Source organism: Xenopus laevis, chromosome 3L, assembly GCF_017654675.1.
Source record: "Xenopus laevis strain J_2021 chromosome 3L, Xenopus_laevis_v10.1, whole genome shotgun sequence".
Taxonomy (NCBI): domain Eukaryota; kingdom Metazoa; phylum Chordata; class Amphibia; order Anura; family Pipidae; genus Xenopus; species Xenopus laevis.
Genome location: NC_054375.1, coordinates 91,224,884 through 91,242,754, shown reverse-complemented (window position 1 = coordinate 91,242,754; position 17,871 = coordinate 91,224,884). Strand labels below are relative to the sequence as shown.

Below are 17,871 nucleotides of genomic sequence, written 5' to 3'. Positions count from 1 at the left end.
CTGGAAACTGATTTGTTTTCTTTCAAATGCCTACAGAATAGTGTGTGAAATAGGGGATGCCAAGCCCAGCCAGCATGCTGGATTTGTGGATGTTTGTGTGGGAAATTGCAGACCTCGCTTTATGGCTAGATCCTCCCTACTTTACTACTTTGTGGTAAGTATGTGTTTACTTGTTAAACTGTTTTGGCAAGGAAAAAAAGTCCATTTGTTTGGAAAATTCACTGCTGTTCTTACCAGTGGAATGTTTTGTCTTTCTTTATGTCTAAGATAATTGATCTTTCATAAAATGCACTGTGTGCTCTAAACCTCAAACCATAGTGTGCAGTACTGATCAGCAGGGAACAATTAGGGTACAAAAGATTTTCACAAGGAGCAGTGCAGTGCCCTTTCAAATGGGCAAAAATAGTGATATATGAAAGTATGATAAAGTTATGTGTGTGGTTTGCAGACAATTTTATATTTTACTTGGTATCAACAATTCCCCACAAGTCACTAGGATTAGGAACTACATTTGCCATTCTGCCTCTTACAACATATTAAACAGTTCTTGGTAAATACCTCAAGTGTCTGAGAGCAGCACCAAATTGGGATATTTTATGTGGTGTTTAAGTTCATTGCATCCATTGTTGCAACAGCTGAATCCAGAAGTGTTTCTAAGTGTTTATTATCAGTAGATTGGAGGGAGATACAGTACCTGTGGGAAAAGCATATGACATCAGTGCAAGGATCTAATGAGGTTGTAATGATAGAACGGTTAAAATGAAGTGCTACTGAAAATTGACTGCATTGCACACTTTCTTTAATTATTTCTTCTGAAAAGGGCACATTAAGGAAAAGAGTTTATCTCTCAGAGAATTTCTTTTTTCCTCTTCATGGTAATGTATAATAGGACTTGATCTGAGTAATTTGTTTCCTCTTGAGTAGCTCAAAGCAAAAGCTGGTGTCCACCAAATCTGCATGCCAAGATCAGCAAGCTTGTAGTCAATACATTGTTTTCTGATGACCCTAGACTGGAGTTGTTATATTATTATAAGATCTTGGCTTATTTATGATAGATATATAAACATATATATGGCTTACATACATATTAATAGCACATTCATATTGTAATACACTTTGGGATCAATCTGAGTAGCCCTATTGTGGTGTGTTATTTATACTGCCAATGACAATGGTATTTATACGGTAATGACAAAGCCACCTTATTGTTTAGTGAAATGTTGATAAAATAGACTTGCATTATGAAACATTTTCCCTTAAGGTGGCCATACACGGGCAGATAAAGCTGCCGATATCGGTCGTTTGGACAGCGTATCGCCCCTTGTATGGGGGCTTCCGACGGGTCTTCCTGATCGATATCTGGCCACGATATCGATCGGGATGGTTTGATTTTTAACAGATCGACCCGTCGGAGCCCCTTGGTGTATCGTAATTCGATCGTTCGGCCTTACGGCCGAACTTTGGAATTACCCCCTAATATAGCCATGCCGTTAGTGGCATATCGGGCAAAGATCAGCTCGTTTAGCGATGTCGCCAAACGAGCGGATCTTTGAGTCTATGGCCAGCTTTAGTGTGAAATTGTTTTCACACCTTTTTATATTGGTCAAAAAACCCATAGGATAGAATGATTTCTGCTTGATCAAAGCTGATGAACAATTGTGCTGAAAAAATAAATCGGGAAATATGGAAAAACCTTGATAAAGTTAAAGCAAGATTTATTTTTACTTTCCCTGGTAAATAGGCATTTTTAATTCCCTGTACCTTGGATATTGCTAAAAGAATTTATCATCAATAAAAGATATAGTGCCCCCCCCCGAGATAAACAAGTTTGGTACTTCTTTTTGATTGGTTACACAAAGGTATCAAAGGAGTATCTTTATGTGGATTTCTTGTTGTAGATTTCTTATGTAGTATTTATGTAGTATTTGTGTAATATTTCATGATATTTTACAATTAGTCCATTATCTTGATGATATCTAAAAATACATACAACAATAGTGGACCAATTCATGTTAGGAATAGGTCTATCTACAACACTGAAAAAGATAGGAAAGGGGAATTGTAAATGTATAACATGCTTTGATTATTTCATATATGTGGTGCTAGATGATCCATGGTTTAATGGTTTACCACAAAGAGACGTCAACAGTTTGGGGCAGATTCACTAAGGGTCGAATTTCGAAGTTAAAAATACTTCAAAATTCGACCCTCGAATTGAAATCCTTCGACTTCGAATATCGAAGTCGAAGGATTTAGCGCTAATCCTTCGTTCGATCGATCAAAGGATTTTTCGTTCGATCGAACGATTAAATCCTTCGAATCGAACGATTCGAAGGATTTTAATCCAACGATCGAAGGAAAATCCTTCGATCAAAAAAAGGTTAGCAAACCTATGGGGACCTTCCCCATAGGCTAACATTGACTTCGGTAGGTTTTACCTGCCGAAGTAGGGGGTCGAAGTTTTTTTTAAAGGGCAAGTACTTCGACTATCGAATGGTCGAATAGTCGAACGATTTTTCGTTCGATTCGTTCGATTTCGTTCGAATTCGAAAGAATTTAACCAATTCGATGGTCGAAGTACCAAAAAATACTTCGAAATTCGAAGTATTTTTCATTCGAATCCTTCACTCGAGCTTAGTGAATCTGCCCCTTTGTGTTTTTGTTCTCTTTGTATTACCACAAATTGTACTAATTATCTCTTTATTACAACCCTTATTCAAATACTGTAAGGGCCTAATTGATGATAAAACAATACTATAAATTGGGCTCTTGATTATTATGAAATTCTATAGAATATATGTATATAATAAAAACATATTATAATACAAATAATTTGTAATAAGAGGGAACTGGGGTAATTGTAGATGCACTTTAATAGAACTCAGTGAAGGTAGTAAGATGTTCGTTAAATTCTGGTAGCATATAGGAGACTGATAAAGGTTAGTGAACCAATTGACTTCTCTCATTTTGACCAAAAGAGAGTTTTCTACCTTCCAAAAAAGTAATTTCAGTAATAATATGGTCAAATAGGTTAACAAAGTTCTTTTTGAATTGGGCAAATGAAATGGTCAACTTCAAATCAGCCTTTAAAACTCATTTTTTCAATGTTAGTGCATTAACAATAGATCTTGTACATTCTATCTAAATAAATTGAACTTTGTATTCGACCTTCTGATACCTAGCATTGTGCATTCCAGTGTTCCACCCACTAATATTAAAGCTGAGTTAGGGGCAACTATATTTCATAGACATCGTGATACTGTGCAATGCCTAATAACATAACAGAATATTCCTAAAACTAATTAAAGCCCTACTTTTTGTAAATGTAGCTACTGTTATTGCCAAAAGTAGGGGTGTATTAAAAATGAATATGTTCTCTGTATTGTAATGCATTATCTCTTTTACAATTAATATTTTGTTTGCACTAATATAGTCAACACAGTGGAACTCTCTCTCCGATCATTTTGCAAATACACACTTTATAATGTTCATAACTATTCATAACTCTAGGCTTGAATTATTGATATTCTCTTGCATTTTTCATACTCCTCATATTCATATAAACTACTATTAACAAAAATATCATTAATTTTCTCAGTTGGCATGTCAGTCATACATCCTTTGCTAAGTCATTTCAATGTCATAGTAATGGCATTACCTCAATGTGCTATTATGCCTGCTTTGTTTCTTGAACAATATTTTGTTTTAATGTTTTAAATAATTATTAGTTAATTGGAAGATGTTTAGATGGATATACATACCTGGACAAAATGAAATTGCTACAATATGGGTGTTATTCCAGAGACACAGTGGTTCTAACACTTTTTGTCCTCCTCACAGACATTAGCTCTGTCACGACTAGAGCCTTCCCAGGGACCAGTATCAGGAGGTACACAAGTCACTATCACTGGAACAAATCTAAGTGCAGGTAGCAGTGTAAAAGTGATGTTTGGAGCACAGCCATGTATTTTTGACAGGTAATTCTAGTTTTATAATAATGCTCCTCAATTATTTGAGGAAAAACAAGCAGTAATTTATACATGTGGGTGGGTCATATGTTCACTGCAATTTTTTGTGTGCTCAGGCCTTAAAAGTTATGTGCATGTGCACAACTGCATAGCTTAGAGGGAACATTGGTTTCTGTCTGTCATAATGATGCCCCTCTTATATCTTAATTGGCAAGGAAACTACACACTTACATATCAGGCTACAGTGATGGGTTCTGTAACAGAGAGGTACAGTTAAAAACCCAAAAGAGCTGCATTAGGAAAGGGCACTCAACACAAAGGTGACCATAAATGAGCAATTTAAAAACCCTGTAGATCAGGATCTGTCAATATAATTAACATCTCTGTGTAAAAACATTTTAGGATTCTGAGGCTAGGTTATATAACAATCACCTAAAATCTATAGTGTCTTCTCGTGACTGACCAGCACCATCGCTAAATGGGTTGCAAATTCGAAGTAAAAAAAATTGAATTTCAAGCTATTTTTGTGTACTTCAACTAGGGAATAGTCCAAATTCGATTTGAATTTGAAAAATATTCGAATATCGATGTACTGTCTCTTTAAAAATTCGACTTTGACCATTCGCCATCTAAAACCAGTCGAATTGCTGTTTTAGCCTATGGGTGACCTCCTAGAACCTATTTGGAGTCAATTGGTATTGAAAATAGTTTGAATCAAATTTGATTAAATACGATCTTACTTTGATTTGAACGATTGAATACAGCCTATTCACCCGCAAAATTTATTTTTCGATTATATTTTTTTTATTTCAGTTGGTCTCTTTTTATTCGAATTTTGAAGTAAGGGGAGTTCAAAAAAACTCACATTACTTTGAAATTCGACCCTTGATAAATCTGCCCCTTTGTGTTGATCCAACTGCTGCTGTGCACATTTTTAAGGCAATAGCTGAATACTGTTTCTCTATAATGGCTCTAAAAAAACTCAGCAAGACATGATTCATACACTATTTGCCCACTGGCAGAAAGATGAAGTAACGCTGTTATAAATATTTCACTTTTCTATGAGTGAAATTTATTATCCTATTTGCAAGTAATTAATTGTTGTAACACAAGTCTCATCCCATTAATTGTGAACTCTCTTCGTAAAACATTCTCTTGATTGCTTGCATTGCTTTGTCAGGAGAACAGCAACTGAGATCTTTTGCAATACCACAGCTTCTCTGAATCTGGGAAAAGTAAAAGTCACAGTACAGATCGACAAAGCTAAAATTGCTCAAGAACTGCATTTTGAGTATGTGGAGGATCCCAAAATTCTCAAAATGGAACCAGAGTGGAGCATTGTCAGGTAAAATGCATGGGTATCTGATTATTTTCCAAATGGATAATTAAGGCGGTACTAAAAAAACACGAAGATGCTGATTGTGAAAATAATATATTAATACATATTTATGTTCTACTAATAAAAAAACAGGCAGCATCATTTTGTAGAAGATTTACCCAAAATGTATTATGTAGTAGAGCCAAGCAAGAATTCCACAATGTTTTGCAATATAGGTTTCATAAATGTTTTTTGAATTTTTTTTTTAAAATTATTATTTTTCCTTTCATATAAATATAGACCATATGCAGTTATATAATGTCCTTTCCAAGAATGTATGTTTGAATGAAATAGATTCATTCAAACAGTATTGCAGTTGTGTATTATTATTAACATCATTGTGATTGGTGAATATGTCCCATTTTGCCAGAAATTTATGAAACAACAAAAAAACTGAAACTTGAACCGCTTCTCTGTTTTCAGTGGGAACACTCCGATATCTGTGTGGGGTACAAATCTGGACATTATCAGGAATCCCCGCATAAGGGCCAAGCTAGGTGGAAAGGAACATATAAATGTAAGTGACTTTGCAAAACTATTTAGACACATTCTAGCTGAGACATCTTCCCAGGATCAACTCTTATGCTGGCACTTTATTGTATTAGTTATTATTGTATTAGTTATCATAATTTATGTTGTCATTTACTACTTATGGTGTTTTATATTATTACATTTTCTGTAAAAAGCTCTTTTTTACTAATAGTTTATCAACAGAATGCAACAAAAAGATGTTAATATTTAAGAACTCACAGTTACTCGTTACTCAGTATACGTTGTCTTCTGAATCAGTCAGTCTTTGTAGAAATGGTGGCACCCAATGGTAAACCATTAAATGCTTTGAATTAACTTTAGGTTTTCATTGTGAGATCCAGGTTATGGGCCAATGCTGCTGGGTTGTGTAAATACCTGGAAACATAGAACCTGAGATGATCCCTGCACTTAGCAATTGTGCCTTATGTTTGAGCTTAGCATTAGACATTTGGTGTGTAATAAGTTTATAATCTCCTTAGTTATTTATTTTGTTATCTCTTTGCTACTAAACATGGCTAATGGTGGCACTGATACAAATATTAAAAATGTGCAAAGGAACTCTTCTGTTCTTTTGAGCTGACAATAATTAAAAGTTTGCAGAATATTTCACACACTTTTTAAAAAAGGCAACTCTGGTGCAGTGTCAAACATAGTTATGTAATTTATGTTCATGTATGTTATCTTATATAATTAATAGGTGCTGGCATATTAATTACTACTATATTCTACGTGAGCATTAAAAATAAGCTATATTCTATTTGAGCATTAAAAATAAGCTATGAGTCATTCTTATGTGTCATGGCTATATTTAAACATTTTATGTACTCTTAAAGACTTTAGCCATATATTTTGCCTTTCTTGCCAGTCCCCTGCATCCCTTGGTACTTGTAACAGCTATAAATCTGTAACTGGAGAATCATACATTTTATAATGTAACATTTCTAATATTCATATTCAACTAAACTGCACCTGTTTTTATTGCTGTATATTATCATGAAAATGCAGTAGCAGTGTCTGCATTGCAGAACAGGAATCAAAGAATATACATGCAATAAAGCACATAACCAATTGTTTTCTCCTAAGAAAAATAAGTGCAGTGTACAATTTTACATTTCAAGTTATGTTAATTCAAGGCAAATAGCACATACCTCTGTCCTTTATTCAAACAATGTTTTGTGTTTGTCGTTGTAGTTGTCAAATATGAAACGTCTACCATACTTGTTACCATTTTAATTACTCCTTATTAAACATGAATATCTAAGCAGATTCAGAACAGTATTTATGTGACATGTATTAGACATGTCTAACTTTTCTTACAACTTTTCTTACATTCTTAGTAAACCAGCTAATAAGGGTAACCTCCAGTATTTAAAAAAATAATTAAGGTAAACTGAGTAAGAAAATATTATGTGTTCTATTGCCCACTGGCATGTTATGATTCACATTTTTTTTTTTTCATCTCAACTTTTTCTATGCAGAACATATTGGAGTTTATAGGCGTGTTTTGGCGGCGACTTTTTTTCTTGTGCAAAGCATATGTAGATTTTCTTGGCACTATTTCAAACCAATATTTTATGATGGTTTTGCAAAATACGTAATTTCACCACAAATCCATACCTGCCATAAAATTTTGCTCATCAATATTTTGTATCACTTTAACAGGAACCACAAAATAGTTCTATATAATCTATATTTTATTTAAAAAAATATTTAGTTAAAGTCTAAAGCATAGCTCTAGCTTTTACTGCACGATGAAAGAAAGTACATGAAGAGTCGTTTTCTAGTGCAGCTTTGTAACAGAGCAGGGGATCTCCAAGATAATAATACTTTTCAAACAAAATAATAATTCCAATACCTGCTCTGATCATACAAAGCTTCCCTGCTAATTCCTTTATCGTTATGAAGGCAGAACTTGACTACAAGGTATTTTAAACTCTCTGATCATGTGCAAATCATAGATTAGTTGATACCATTTGTGAGTTACAAGCATATTAAGAAAATCCATTTACTCTTGAAACAGAGTTACACAGTATTTATGCACATTATTCTTATTTTGCTTTTACGTTATTGTATATTGCATTTTATTATTATTATAATTTATAAAGTACGATTATAATTCACACATCTAGGGCAGTCATGAAAACTTTGAGCAAAGCAATTTTGTTAGGCACCCCCAAGTGATTGTATTGACTTTCCTAAAACGTGGGCCAGTGCTACTATCAGCAGAAAACTGCACCGGCCCGGGGTTATACCAGTGAGCACCATGGAGCACTTCTCTTCTGTCTTCCTATTTCTTTGAGCGCCTGTTGATGCGCAGTAGACCGAAAAGCTGAACTTTAACTAAAAAGTTGGCTATTTCGTTCAACTGCGCATGCACTTGCCCCGGTAAATTTGAAGAGATTCAAGTGATATTTCCTAGTTTCCTAGATCTGTTTGGATCCTGCTCAATGGCAGATGGTCCCATTGTGCCTGGAAAGGAGGCCTCAGTAAGTTATGGAGGACTCTAATTTAGGTAAGGAAGTTAAGGAGAAGGGGACTCCATGAATTTGGATTCTCTAGAGTGATGACAATTTGCAGTTATAGCTCGCTTAAGGCTTGAGAGATAGGGGGTTAAATTAGCCAAAGGGGTCAGCAAATACAAGCAGCTGCTCTGGGTTTCACACTCAAGCAAATATGGGGTCCTGTATTGATGGAAATAGTTTTTTTTTTGTTAGTGCTGGCAAACATGTGTTTTCATCATAGTGCAGATTTTCATGGTTTGATACTCCAGAGACTGCATAAGTTTGGGAACCCCTCTCGGCTAGCATAATAATTTACTCCACTTTCAACAAAAAAGGTAACAGTGGCATGTCTTTCATTTCCCAGGTACTGGGGTGTAGGGATGGGTGAATTTGACCAGTTTCGGTTCACCAAAAATTTGCAGCTGGAGAAATGTCGCAGACGCCCATTAAAGTCTATGGGCGTCAAAATTTTTTTTTTCTCTTTGTTTTTTTCTGACGCACAATGCCATACAAGTCTATGGGCATCATTTCCACAGCGAAAGAAGGAGAAAAAAATCGCACATCCCTGCTGGGGTGTTTTCTGAACAAAGATTTTTAGTGAAGCAGTATTCCTTTGTATGGAATTAAATCAAATCTGAAAACTGGCTGTGCAAAAATCTGGGTAACCTTATAATTTTGCTAATTTGAATGCATTTAACTGCTCAATACTGATTACTAGCAACACCAAATTGATTGGATTAGCTTGTTAAGCCTTGAACTTCATAGGCAGGTGTGTCCAATCATGAGAAAAGGTATTTAAGGTGGCAAATTGCAAGTTGTGCTTCTGTTTGACTCTCCTCTGAAGAGTGACAGCATGGGATCCTCAAAGCAACTCTGAAAACAAAAATTATTCAGTAACATGGTTTAGGGGAAGGCTACAAAAAGCTATCTCAGAGGTTTAAACTGACTGTTCAAATGGAAGGAATGTAATCATAAAATGGAAGGCCATAGGTACAGTTGCTGTAAAACCCAGGTCTGGCAGGCCAAGAAAAATACAGGAGCGGCATATGCGGAGGATTGTGAGAATGGTTACAGACAACCCAAAGATCACCTCCAAAGACCTGCAAGAACATCTTGCTGCAGATGGTGTATCTATACATCATCCTACAATTCAGCACAATTTGCACAAAGAACCTCTCTCTGTATGGCAGGGTGATGAGAAAGAAGCCCTTTGTACACTCACGCCACAAACAGAGTTTCTTGTTATAAGCAAAACCTCATTTAGACAAGCCACACTCATTTTGGAACCAAGTGCTTTGGACTGATGAGACAAAAATTTAGTTATCTGGTCATAACGAAAAACACTTTGCATGGTGGAAGAAGAACACCGCATTCCAAGAAAAACACCTGCTACCTACTGTCAAATTTGGTGGAGGTTCCATCATGCTGTGGGGCTGTGTGACTAATTCAGGGACTGGGGCCCTTGTTAAAGTTGTGGGTCAGATGAATTCAACTCAATATCAACAAATTCTTCAGGATAATGTTTAAGCATCAGTCACAAAGTTGAGGTTACGCAGGGGTTGGATATTCCAACAAGACAATGACCCTAAACACACTTTGAAATCTACAAAGACATTTATGCAGAGGGAGAAGTACAATATTCTGCAATGGCCATCACAGTCCCCCGACTTGAATATCATCGAAAATCTATAGGTAAAAGTAGGCTCAATATATATATATATATATATATACTGTATATATATATATATATATATATATATATATATATATATATCCCTGCTTGCTGCTGTATTAGCATGTCACAGATTATGTGATAATGTTTGTGGAAGGAGTGTGCCGAGTAGCTTACCCTAAAAACTTAAGCACAAAGGACTGCTTTGACAGTAGCTAGAAAGAGCATACTTGTGTGTAACTGAGGAGTAGTAGTGCAGTGTTAGAATAGTTAGTATACCACCCAATCTTTTTCCAAAACAGGGACATCTTGTAAAATTACTACTTGTAAAATTAATACCTGCAAGGAGACTATGGTATCTGTGTCGATTATAACATGTACAGTATACTATGAACCTTTTTATCTTGACACTCAAATTATTTAGAATTCTAGAGTGTTTATGAGTGTGGAAACCCTTTCCTGAGTCACTACCATTGCAAAGATTTACGCCAGAACAGGGCTGGATTTACATATCGGGCGCCCCTATGCCCACTGCCGTTAATCACCCCTGTACCCTCTCCTTCATTTGTGCAAATGCACACATTTTCATCATTGTGTTGGGAGCACTGGGAATTGGCACAAAAAAAATATTGTATCTCTTGAACAGTCCCAGAATTTCCGAACCAATATGGGTGTGGTTGGGCAGCATGCCGCCCCCTAAAATCCTGCCGCCCTAGGCCCGGGCCTTGGTGGCTTTTCCACAAATCCAGGCCTGCCCCTGAGTGAAGGTTGAAACATGTACAGTATATATGAACAGGTAGCCTTGTTGTGTCAACCCCACAAATAGTTATTATAGGCAAAATAGTAGTAGAAGTCTAGAAGATCTAGTAATTGTGGCTCATGAGCTTATAAATAAGTACCTCACTAGACACAAAATGAGATAGGCTTGTTATTTTCATGTTCTAATAAATATTTTTTCACTATTAACTTTTAAATGAGTAATTATATGGATTGAAACACATAATTGAGATACATAGTTTGCTTAGGAGCAGCAGGGACCAGACCAAAATAAAATGACAGCACAGATGTTTTTGTGACACGCCATGTGTTGTGGACTGGATCTAAATGTAGGGACATTAGTTTTGGGAGTTTGTTATGAAAAGATTAGAAGTAACGATAATCTGCAATTTAAAAGCTCACAACTTTATAGTTTTTTTGTGTTTCCTTATGGCCGATCAATTGCTACAAAGAGGCCTTTATCAGAATATCACCCGCCATCAGAAACTAACAATACCATAGCAATTCAAGCAAATAATTAGAAAGAATACAGTGTAAAATTCACCCACTGTTTAACCTGAGGCACAGGACTAAAATATTCAAATGACTGTACTGCATGAAGACTGTGCATGGTAAATTCAAAGTATACTGCACCAATGTATTGCTCTTTCAGGCCTATTTATTTAAATGTCATACAAAATTCCGTGGGCACTATATTTTCCTTCCATATATTACCATTATTACTGTGTACCAAATGTTACTGACTGTTTGTTAATGGGTTATGGCAGGTCTGCAGTTATAGTAAACTGGCTGAGTTAGCAGATTTTTATGTGCCATTCCATATATTATTTCTTAGTTGTGTTCAGAGGCTTACAGATGTGCTTCAGTGTGAGGACACTCTAGGGAACTGCAAACATTATCACTTGAGGGAAGCAAGATGGATGACTGCTCTCTGTAATCCCTTGGGACCCACACTTGCATTTTCTTACTTTATTTGCAATTTTATATCCTTATATATCCTGTGGAGTAAATGTGGGGTTTTACAATATAAACCAAATATTTTTAAATGTGTTTATATACAGTACATACAGTATATATTCTTATACACCCTCAGATGATGCCAAGTTTTTTATTTCTAAATTACAATGTTTACACTGCAAATAATTCACTCTACAATATAACATTTCATTCCTGAACCAGCAAGTGCATTTTTTTTAAAATTGTAATATTGGTGTGTAGGCAGCCATCTCAGGTCAAGAGCCAGCACTTTAGGATGGAACTACTTTCTGGCAGGCTGTTGTTTCTTATACTCAATGTAACTGAATGTGTTACAGTGGGATCTGGATTTTACTATTGAGTGCTGTTCTTATATTTACCAGGCAGCTTTTGTCTTGTGTTAGGGAGTTGCTATCTGGTTACCTTCCCATTGTTCTGTTGCTAGGCTGCTGGGGGAGAAAGGGAGGGGGTGATATTACTCCAACTTGCAGTAAAGAAAGACTGAAGGTTATCAGAGCACAAATCACATGGCTTGTGCAGCTGGGAAACTGACAATATGCCTATCCCCGTGTCAGATTTCAAAATTAAATATAAAAAACTGTTTGCTCTTTTGAAAAACAGATTTCAGTGCAGAATTCTGCAGGAGCAGTATTAACTGATGTTTGGTCTTGGGATGCAGATAATTAGATTACCAGTATACAAGGGGTATAACTTCCCCATTTAACTCATATAACATATTTATTAATGTTTCTAAGAACACACTCTGGTTAAAGTTTTTACATTTATATTTTGCATAAATTTCTTTCTTAATGATATGTCCTTAAAGATATGTGCTATTATGATGACAATTCTGTTATTTGATATGAATGAGATTTCACATTTTTCAACTATCAGGAAAATGAAAATGTAATATAAGCTATTTTATTCTGAAATAATACACTTTCTAAATATAATCAATTAAAATGTTATACCATACGTGAAATAATCAAGTTTATCTTCACTCTCAGCATCTGTTTCTCTTCATTGCAAGAGTTGGGTGTCAGCTCTTGATTGACAGTTCGATCCAAAATATCTTTGGGGGGGGCTCTGTTTTCTAGCTGACAAACAATATCAAATAAAATAACTGACTTTGGCACAAAATCTGCATGTAGAGAAATAGGATTTCTGGTAGTTTTAAAAGAGTGAGCTCTAATACATCTTCTATGCAAAACGAGCCCCTCCCCCCCCCCCCCCGTTGGATCTTACGATCATTCAAAATCAGACTCCCAACTCCTATATGAAGAGACAATAAAGAGAGGAATGGGGGAGCAAACAATAAGTTGATTATTTCAGAAACAGGTCAACATTTATATAATTATATTTAGAACATATCTTATATTTGTATGATGCTTATATTAAATTTTAATTTTCATGATAGTTTCCCTTTAAGAAGAAGCAGTTAAAAGAAAAAAATGGAGGTGGATGTATCAACCAATGTTCTTTTTTTATTTTTACAAGCAGTAATGACAGTTACAGTACTTTAAAATAAGAAAAAGGCAGAGAGTATCACATGTACAAATAATTTTCCGTGTTACTGCTGATTCTTGCTAAATATAGATAGCCCCCTTATAGAAAAGCATTGTGTTAAATTCTAGGGCTTTGTGTACTAGTAATACTGTATGTCAAAACACTAACACCCATAGAAATTATTTGTTCTACTCAAAGTATTTGATGATGAATTAACATATTCATTTATCAATTCATTAAAACACTTTCCTGACTGCCAGGAAAATGTTTCAAATTTGGACTGCTGGCAATGTTTCAGGAAGCCCCAATTTGAATGTTTATAAACCAGACCCAATAGTATTAAAAATACTAGTCTACATGTGTTTGCATTCCATTTCAAATAAGCAAGCAAAAAACACATTATCTAAACGTTATACTAGCTACAATTTTATTAAACTTAATTAAAAGTGATATGTTCTTACACTATTAGTCAAGGTTAAAATACTTAACAAAATTACTGCATAAGTGCAAATACCCTCTTGTTTAAAGAAGGCTGCTTTGCTGAATAATTTAGTTAGAGATCATTAACAATTCTAATGAGGTCCAGAGAGACAGCACAACCTGTTTATTTAGAGGTATGCTTTCCATTCCTGAGATATTGAATATACTATAGAGATGCATTTTGCACAGCTTCATTATACAAAGCATAAAACTTCTAATAGCAAACAAACCCATAGTTACCTCTAGAACAAGATCAATCTATATAAGGATTATTGTGAAAACAGGATAATGTACCTGAAAAGCTGCATGTTCCATAATATTTTTTCCCTCCACTTCTTACAGAATTGCACTGTGCTAAACTCCACTGAAATGACCTGTCAAGCACCTGCTTTGGCTGTTAACTCTAACCACCAAAATGAATTTATTGAGCGCCCTGAAGAGTTTGGTTTTATTTTGGATAATGTCCAAGCCGTGCTTATTTTGAACAAAACTAACTTTACATATTATCCCGACCCAGTGTTTGAATCTTTCACTCCATCTGGAATTTTGGAACTGAAACCCGGAACACCTATAATTTTAAAGGTGAGTTGATCAGATAGAGAGAGCGAGAGAGAGAGAGAGAGAGAGAGAGAGAGAGAGAGATTTGATATTGGATCTATTATCCTGAATTGGTACCTGGGTTTTTTTCGGTAATTTGGGTCACCATAAATTATGTCTTAAAAAAAAATAAATAAACCAAAAAGGATTGATTTGCCAACACTATAGATTACCAATAAGTACAATGTATGTTTTTGTTATTACAGAGTAAAAAAAATGTATTAAAAAACAGTAATTATTTTCTTCAAATGAACTTTAACCTTCCCTTAATATAAAGCTTTATATCAAATAATCAAAAGTCATATAAGTGATTTTATTTTTTTTTGAGTATTTTGTGGAGATTTTTCTCCCTTTAAGTAATATTGTTCTAATGTTGTCAATTATTACTAATTATTACTAAATATTACTAATTACTAATGTGCCAATATCTCTTGTACATTTAGGGAAGGAACCTTATGCCACCAGTTGCAGGAGGGAATATGAAACTAAAGTACTCTGTGTTTGTTGGGGACAAACCATGCACAGTAACTGTTTCAGATGTTCAACTTCTATGTGAGTCTCCAAACCTCACTGGACGTCACAAAGTGATGGTGAGTAATTAAACAAGAAAACATACTGGTTATCATTAATTTGAGTCATTGGACTTTCTGTAGCCCAATGACTAAATATTAAATTAGGAATTTTACTACGACATTGCCCTTGGTAGCAGTGTGAAATGTCTACAAGTATATACAACAATATTTATACCCAGATCATAAAAATTCTGTTATTTACCGGTATGGTCATTTTAGTATTTTTCTCTCTGTTTCAGTTTGAATAATTAATCAAATTAATCTATGATACTGACCAACAAGGGAAAGTAAAATAATCCATGAAAAATGGCGTAGAAGCACTGAGAGAATCAGATATATCAGATATATGTGTGGTGTGGCGCTTGCTTAATTCCTGCCATATTTTGCTTTAATTTTTATAACTGAATATCATGTAGCTAAGCAGAATTAGAATTTGATTCTAAAATACTCGGTATGCAGACATACAATACAATGAGCTTGCCTGTTACAGTAACATGTACTGACAAGTAGCACCTGATAAACTATTTCCAAGGAAATATGGGTGCTGTTAATCGAACATGGCATTTTCAGGGTAAGGAAGAAATCAGTATATTTTCTTGGCCTGTATTTGAGAAAATATAATAATGTCAAAAATCACATTTTAGAAAGTCTAAATGAAAATATTGATAATGTCATTTCAGTAAAGTTGACAAACCTTTTTTTTTTCGTTAGGCTTTCATAAGGCTTTTTTTGTTTAACTCATAACTATACATTCCTATGCCCATGTTCCTTAATAAACCATAATTACTGTAAATAGATTATAATGTTGATCATTATTTGATGTAAGCCATCACATTTGTAAAAATAAATGTTTTGGTTTTAAGGCATAAATATTTATGTTTTTAAGCAGAGGTTAAATGCACAGTTGTTACTAGAGCTGCTTCTCAGAGAACATGCTTAATAACTGCCAATTGCTTGGCAAAACTCTGGGTATTTTTATGAAGCCGGTTTTGGTGCCATATTGTGACCCTGGCAGTTTCCATCTTCCACACAAATATTTACTATCAAGTTAAAAACCAGCAAGTTCTGCTGCTCTTAAGTTAATTCTTAGCATCATCCCAAGTACTGGTTTCCAGTTTGTGAAGATATCAAGGCTCAAAATGCAATCTTCTATCTATATTTCAAGGCTTAAAAAGTGAGCATACCATACTTTATTTTGTAACAATGTGTAGTTAACAAATCAAGACCTGTTACACCTTATCTTTTAAGACGGAATAAGCCATTGACCCAAGGTTAGTAATATTACTACTTAAAAGGGCACAAAGTAATTTATGCATGGTTTTGAGATAATAGCATTAAAGTATGTTAACGAGTGTCATTAATACGACACACTGTTCTATGTGAGTTAAGAATTTGTCATAAATGGCAACATAAAATCATTTCAGTGTCAAACTGTTGGCTGCAAATCAAAGAAGACAAGGTTATCAGTTAAATGTGCTGGTAAAGGGAAAGCAGATAAGACTGGACAGTTTTGCGCTTACTCATTCTATCTTGTCTCTGATATATAGTCATCCTGTCTTACCTGTCCAAATGACTTTTCTGTTTTTGTCCAAAGGCCAAAGCTGATTTAATGTGCAGACTGCTTTAGAACACAAACTCTGAAGGATAAACTATAAAATTAAGTTTAGTTCCATTTATTATTAAATAATGTATTCACTCTTTCAGTGATTTGTTGTACATGAGGACCACTGGGCATAATGGATTTCTAATCCATTATAATAAACTTATTTTGATTCAAAACATTATCTTATCCTGCAGCAAATGCATTTGTATAATTTTAGATCCTGTAGCTATTTATCTTACGCTCTACAGTATCCACAGGTTCCTAAATCAGCAGAAAATACATTCAATAATAAAACAAATAGGAAGGACCCTCCAAGGGTTGGTTTAACAAAAAAAAATCCTTATGCATAGGGCTGGTGTAAGATTTTGGAGTGACAAAGTAAAGTTGCACGTATCTAAATTCTTTTACTCAAACAATATCTGTCCCTCGTGGGAAAATCATTGTGAAGAATGTGCTGATCAAGACATGAGCATGTCAATGTATGTGTCACCCATGGCAGACCTGGAACACAATATTTTCAATGCAAGAAACACTTTCAAAGGTCAGCAGCATGTGGAGCTATTGGAGGGCAAGTTCTTTTGACACTTGTCAAAGTCTGTACCGGATAACTTCTGAACTTTGTATTCATTTCCTTTCAGGCTAGGGTTGGAGGAATGGAGTTTTCACCTGGAATGGTCTATATAACCCCTGACAGCCCATTAAGCTTGCCAGCTATTGTCAGTATTGCAGCCGCTGGAGGGTTACTTATCATCTTCATTGTGGCCGTTCTAATTGCTTACAAAAGGAAGTCACGAGAAAGTGATTTGACATTAAAGAGACTGCAGATGCAGATGGATAATTTAGAATCAAGGGTGGCCTTGGAGTGTAAAGAAGGTGAGATAGCCATGTCTAATAAAATACTGTGCTCTTTTCATGTAGCTTACACTCTAAAATTGTACTGATTTGAATATAGAGTAATGACTTATCTAAACAAGTGCCCTGAAATACTCTGTTGTTAATGTCTTGAGAGATTATGTAAGTCATAAAGCATATTTGATATTGCACTATTAAATGAACAACTTTCATGTCAGAATGCTATATTAGTGTCTCATATCAGTCTTGATAGATCATACCTCACACCCCAAATTTATTACATGGTAAAAACCAACTTGCTTAGATTCTCAAATCTGTGACATTCAATGACATAAAAACAATTTAATAGAAAAGCAATTTAAATTCCCCTTCAGCCGACAAGTCTGGGAAAGATCTCTGTGTGTGATTAGGATTGTCAGAAGCATCCAGCTAACAGATGGCTAAAATGGATGCATAGCA

The 17,871-nt window shown here is 34.9% G+C and overlaps 1 protein-coding gene across 4 annotated transcripts in view; it reads left to right on the top strand.

Moving 5' to 3' along the window:
* The window catches only part of LOC108711237 (plexin-A4), a 521,236-nt gene that overhangs the window by 462,452 nt on the left and 40,913 nt on the right, over window positions 1–17,871 (top strand). For all 4 annotated transcript variants that reach the window (XM_018252771.2, XM_018252773.2, XM_041586588.1 and 1 more), the window contains 7 exons: window positions 37–154; window positions 3,841–3,977; window positions 5,149–5,313; window positions 5,770–5,863; window positions 14,131–14,370; window positions 14,829–14,975; window positions 17,199–17,433. In XM_018252771.2, the coding sequence (XP_018108260.1) occupies window positions 37–154; window positions 3,841–3,977; window positions 5,149–5,313; window positions 5,770–5,863; window positions 14,131–14,370; window positions 14,829–14,975; window positions 17,199–17,433 (1,136 nt within the window). The remainder of the gene's footprint in view (window positions 1–36; window positions 155–3,840; window positions 3,978–5,148; window positions 5,314–5,769; window positions 5,864–14,130; window positions 14,371–14,828; window positions 14,976–17,198; window positions 17,434–17,871) is intronic.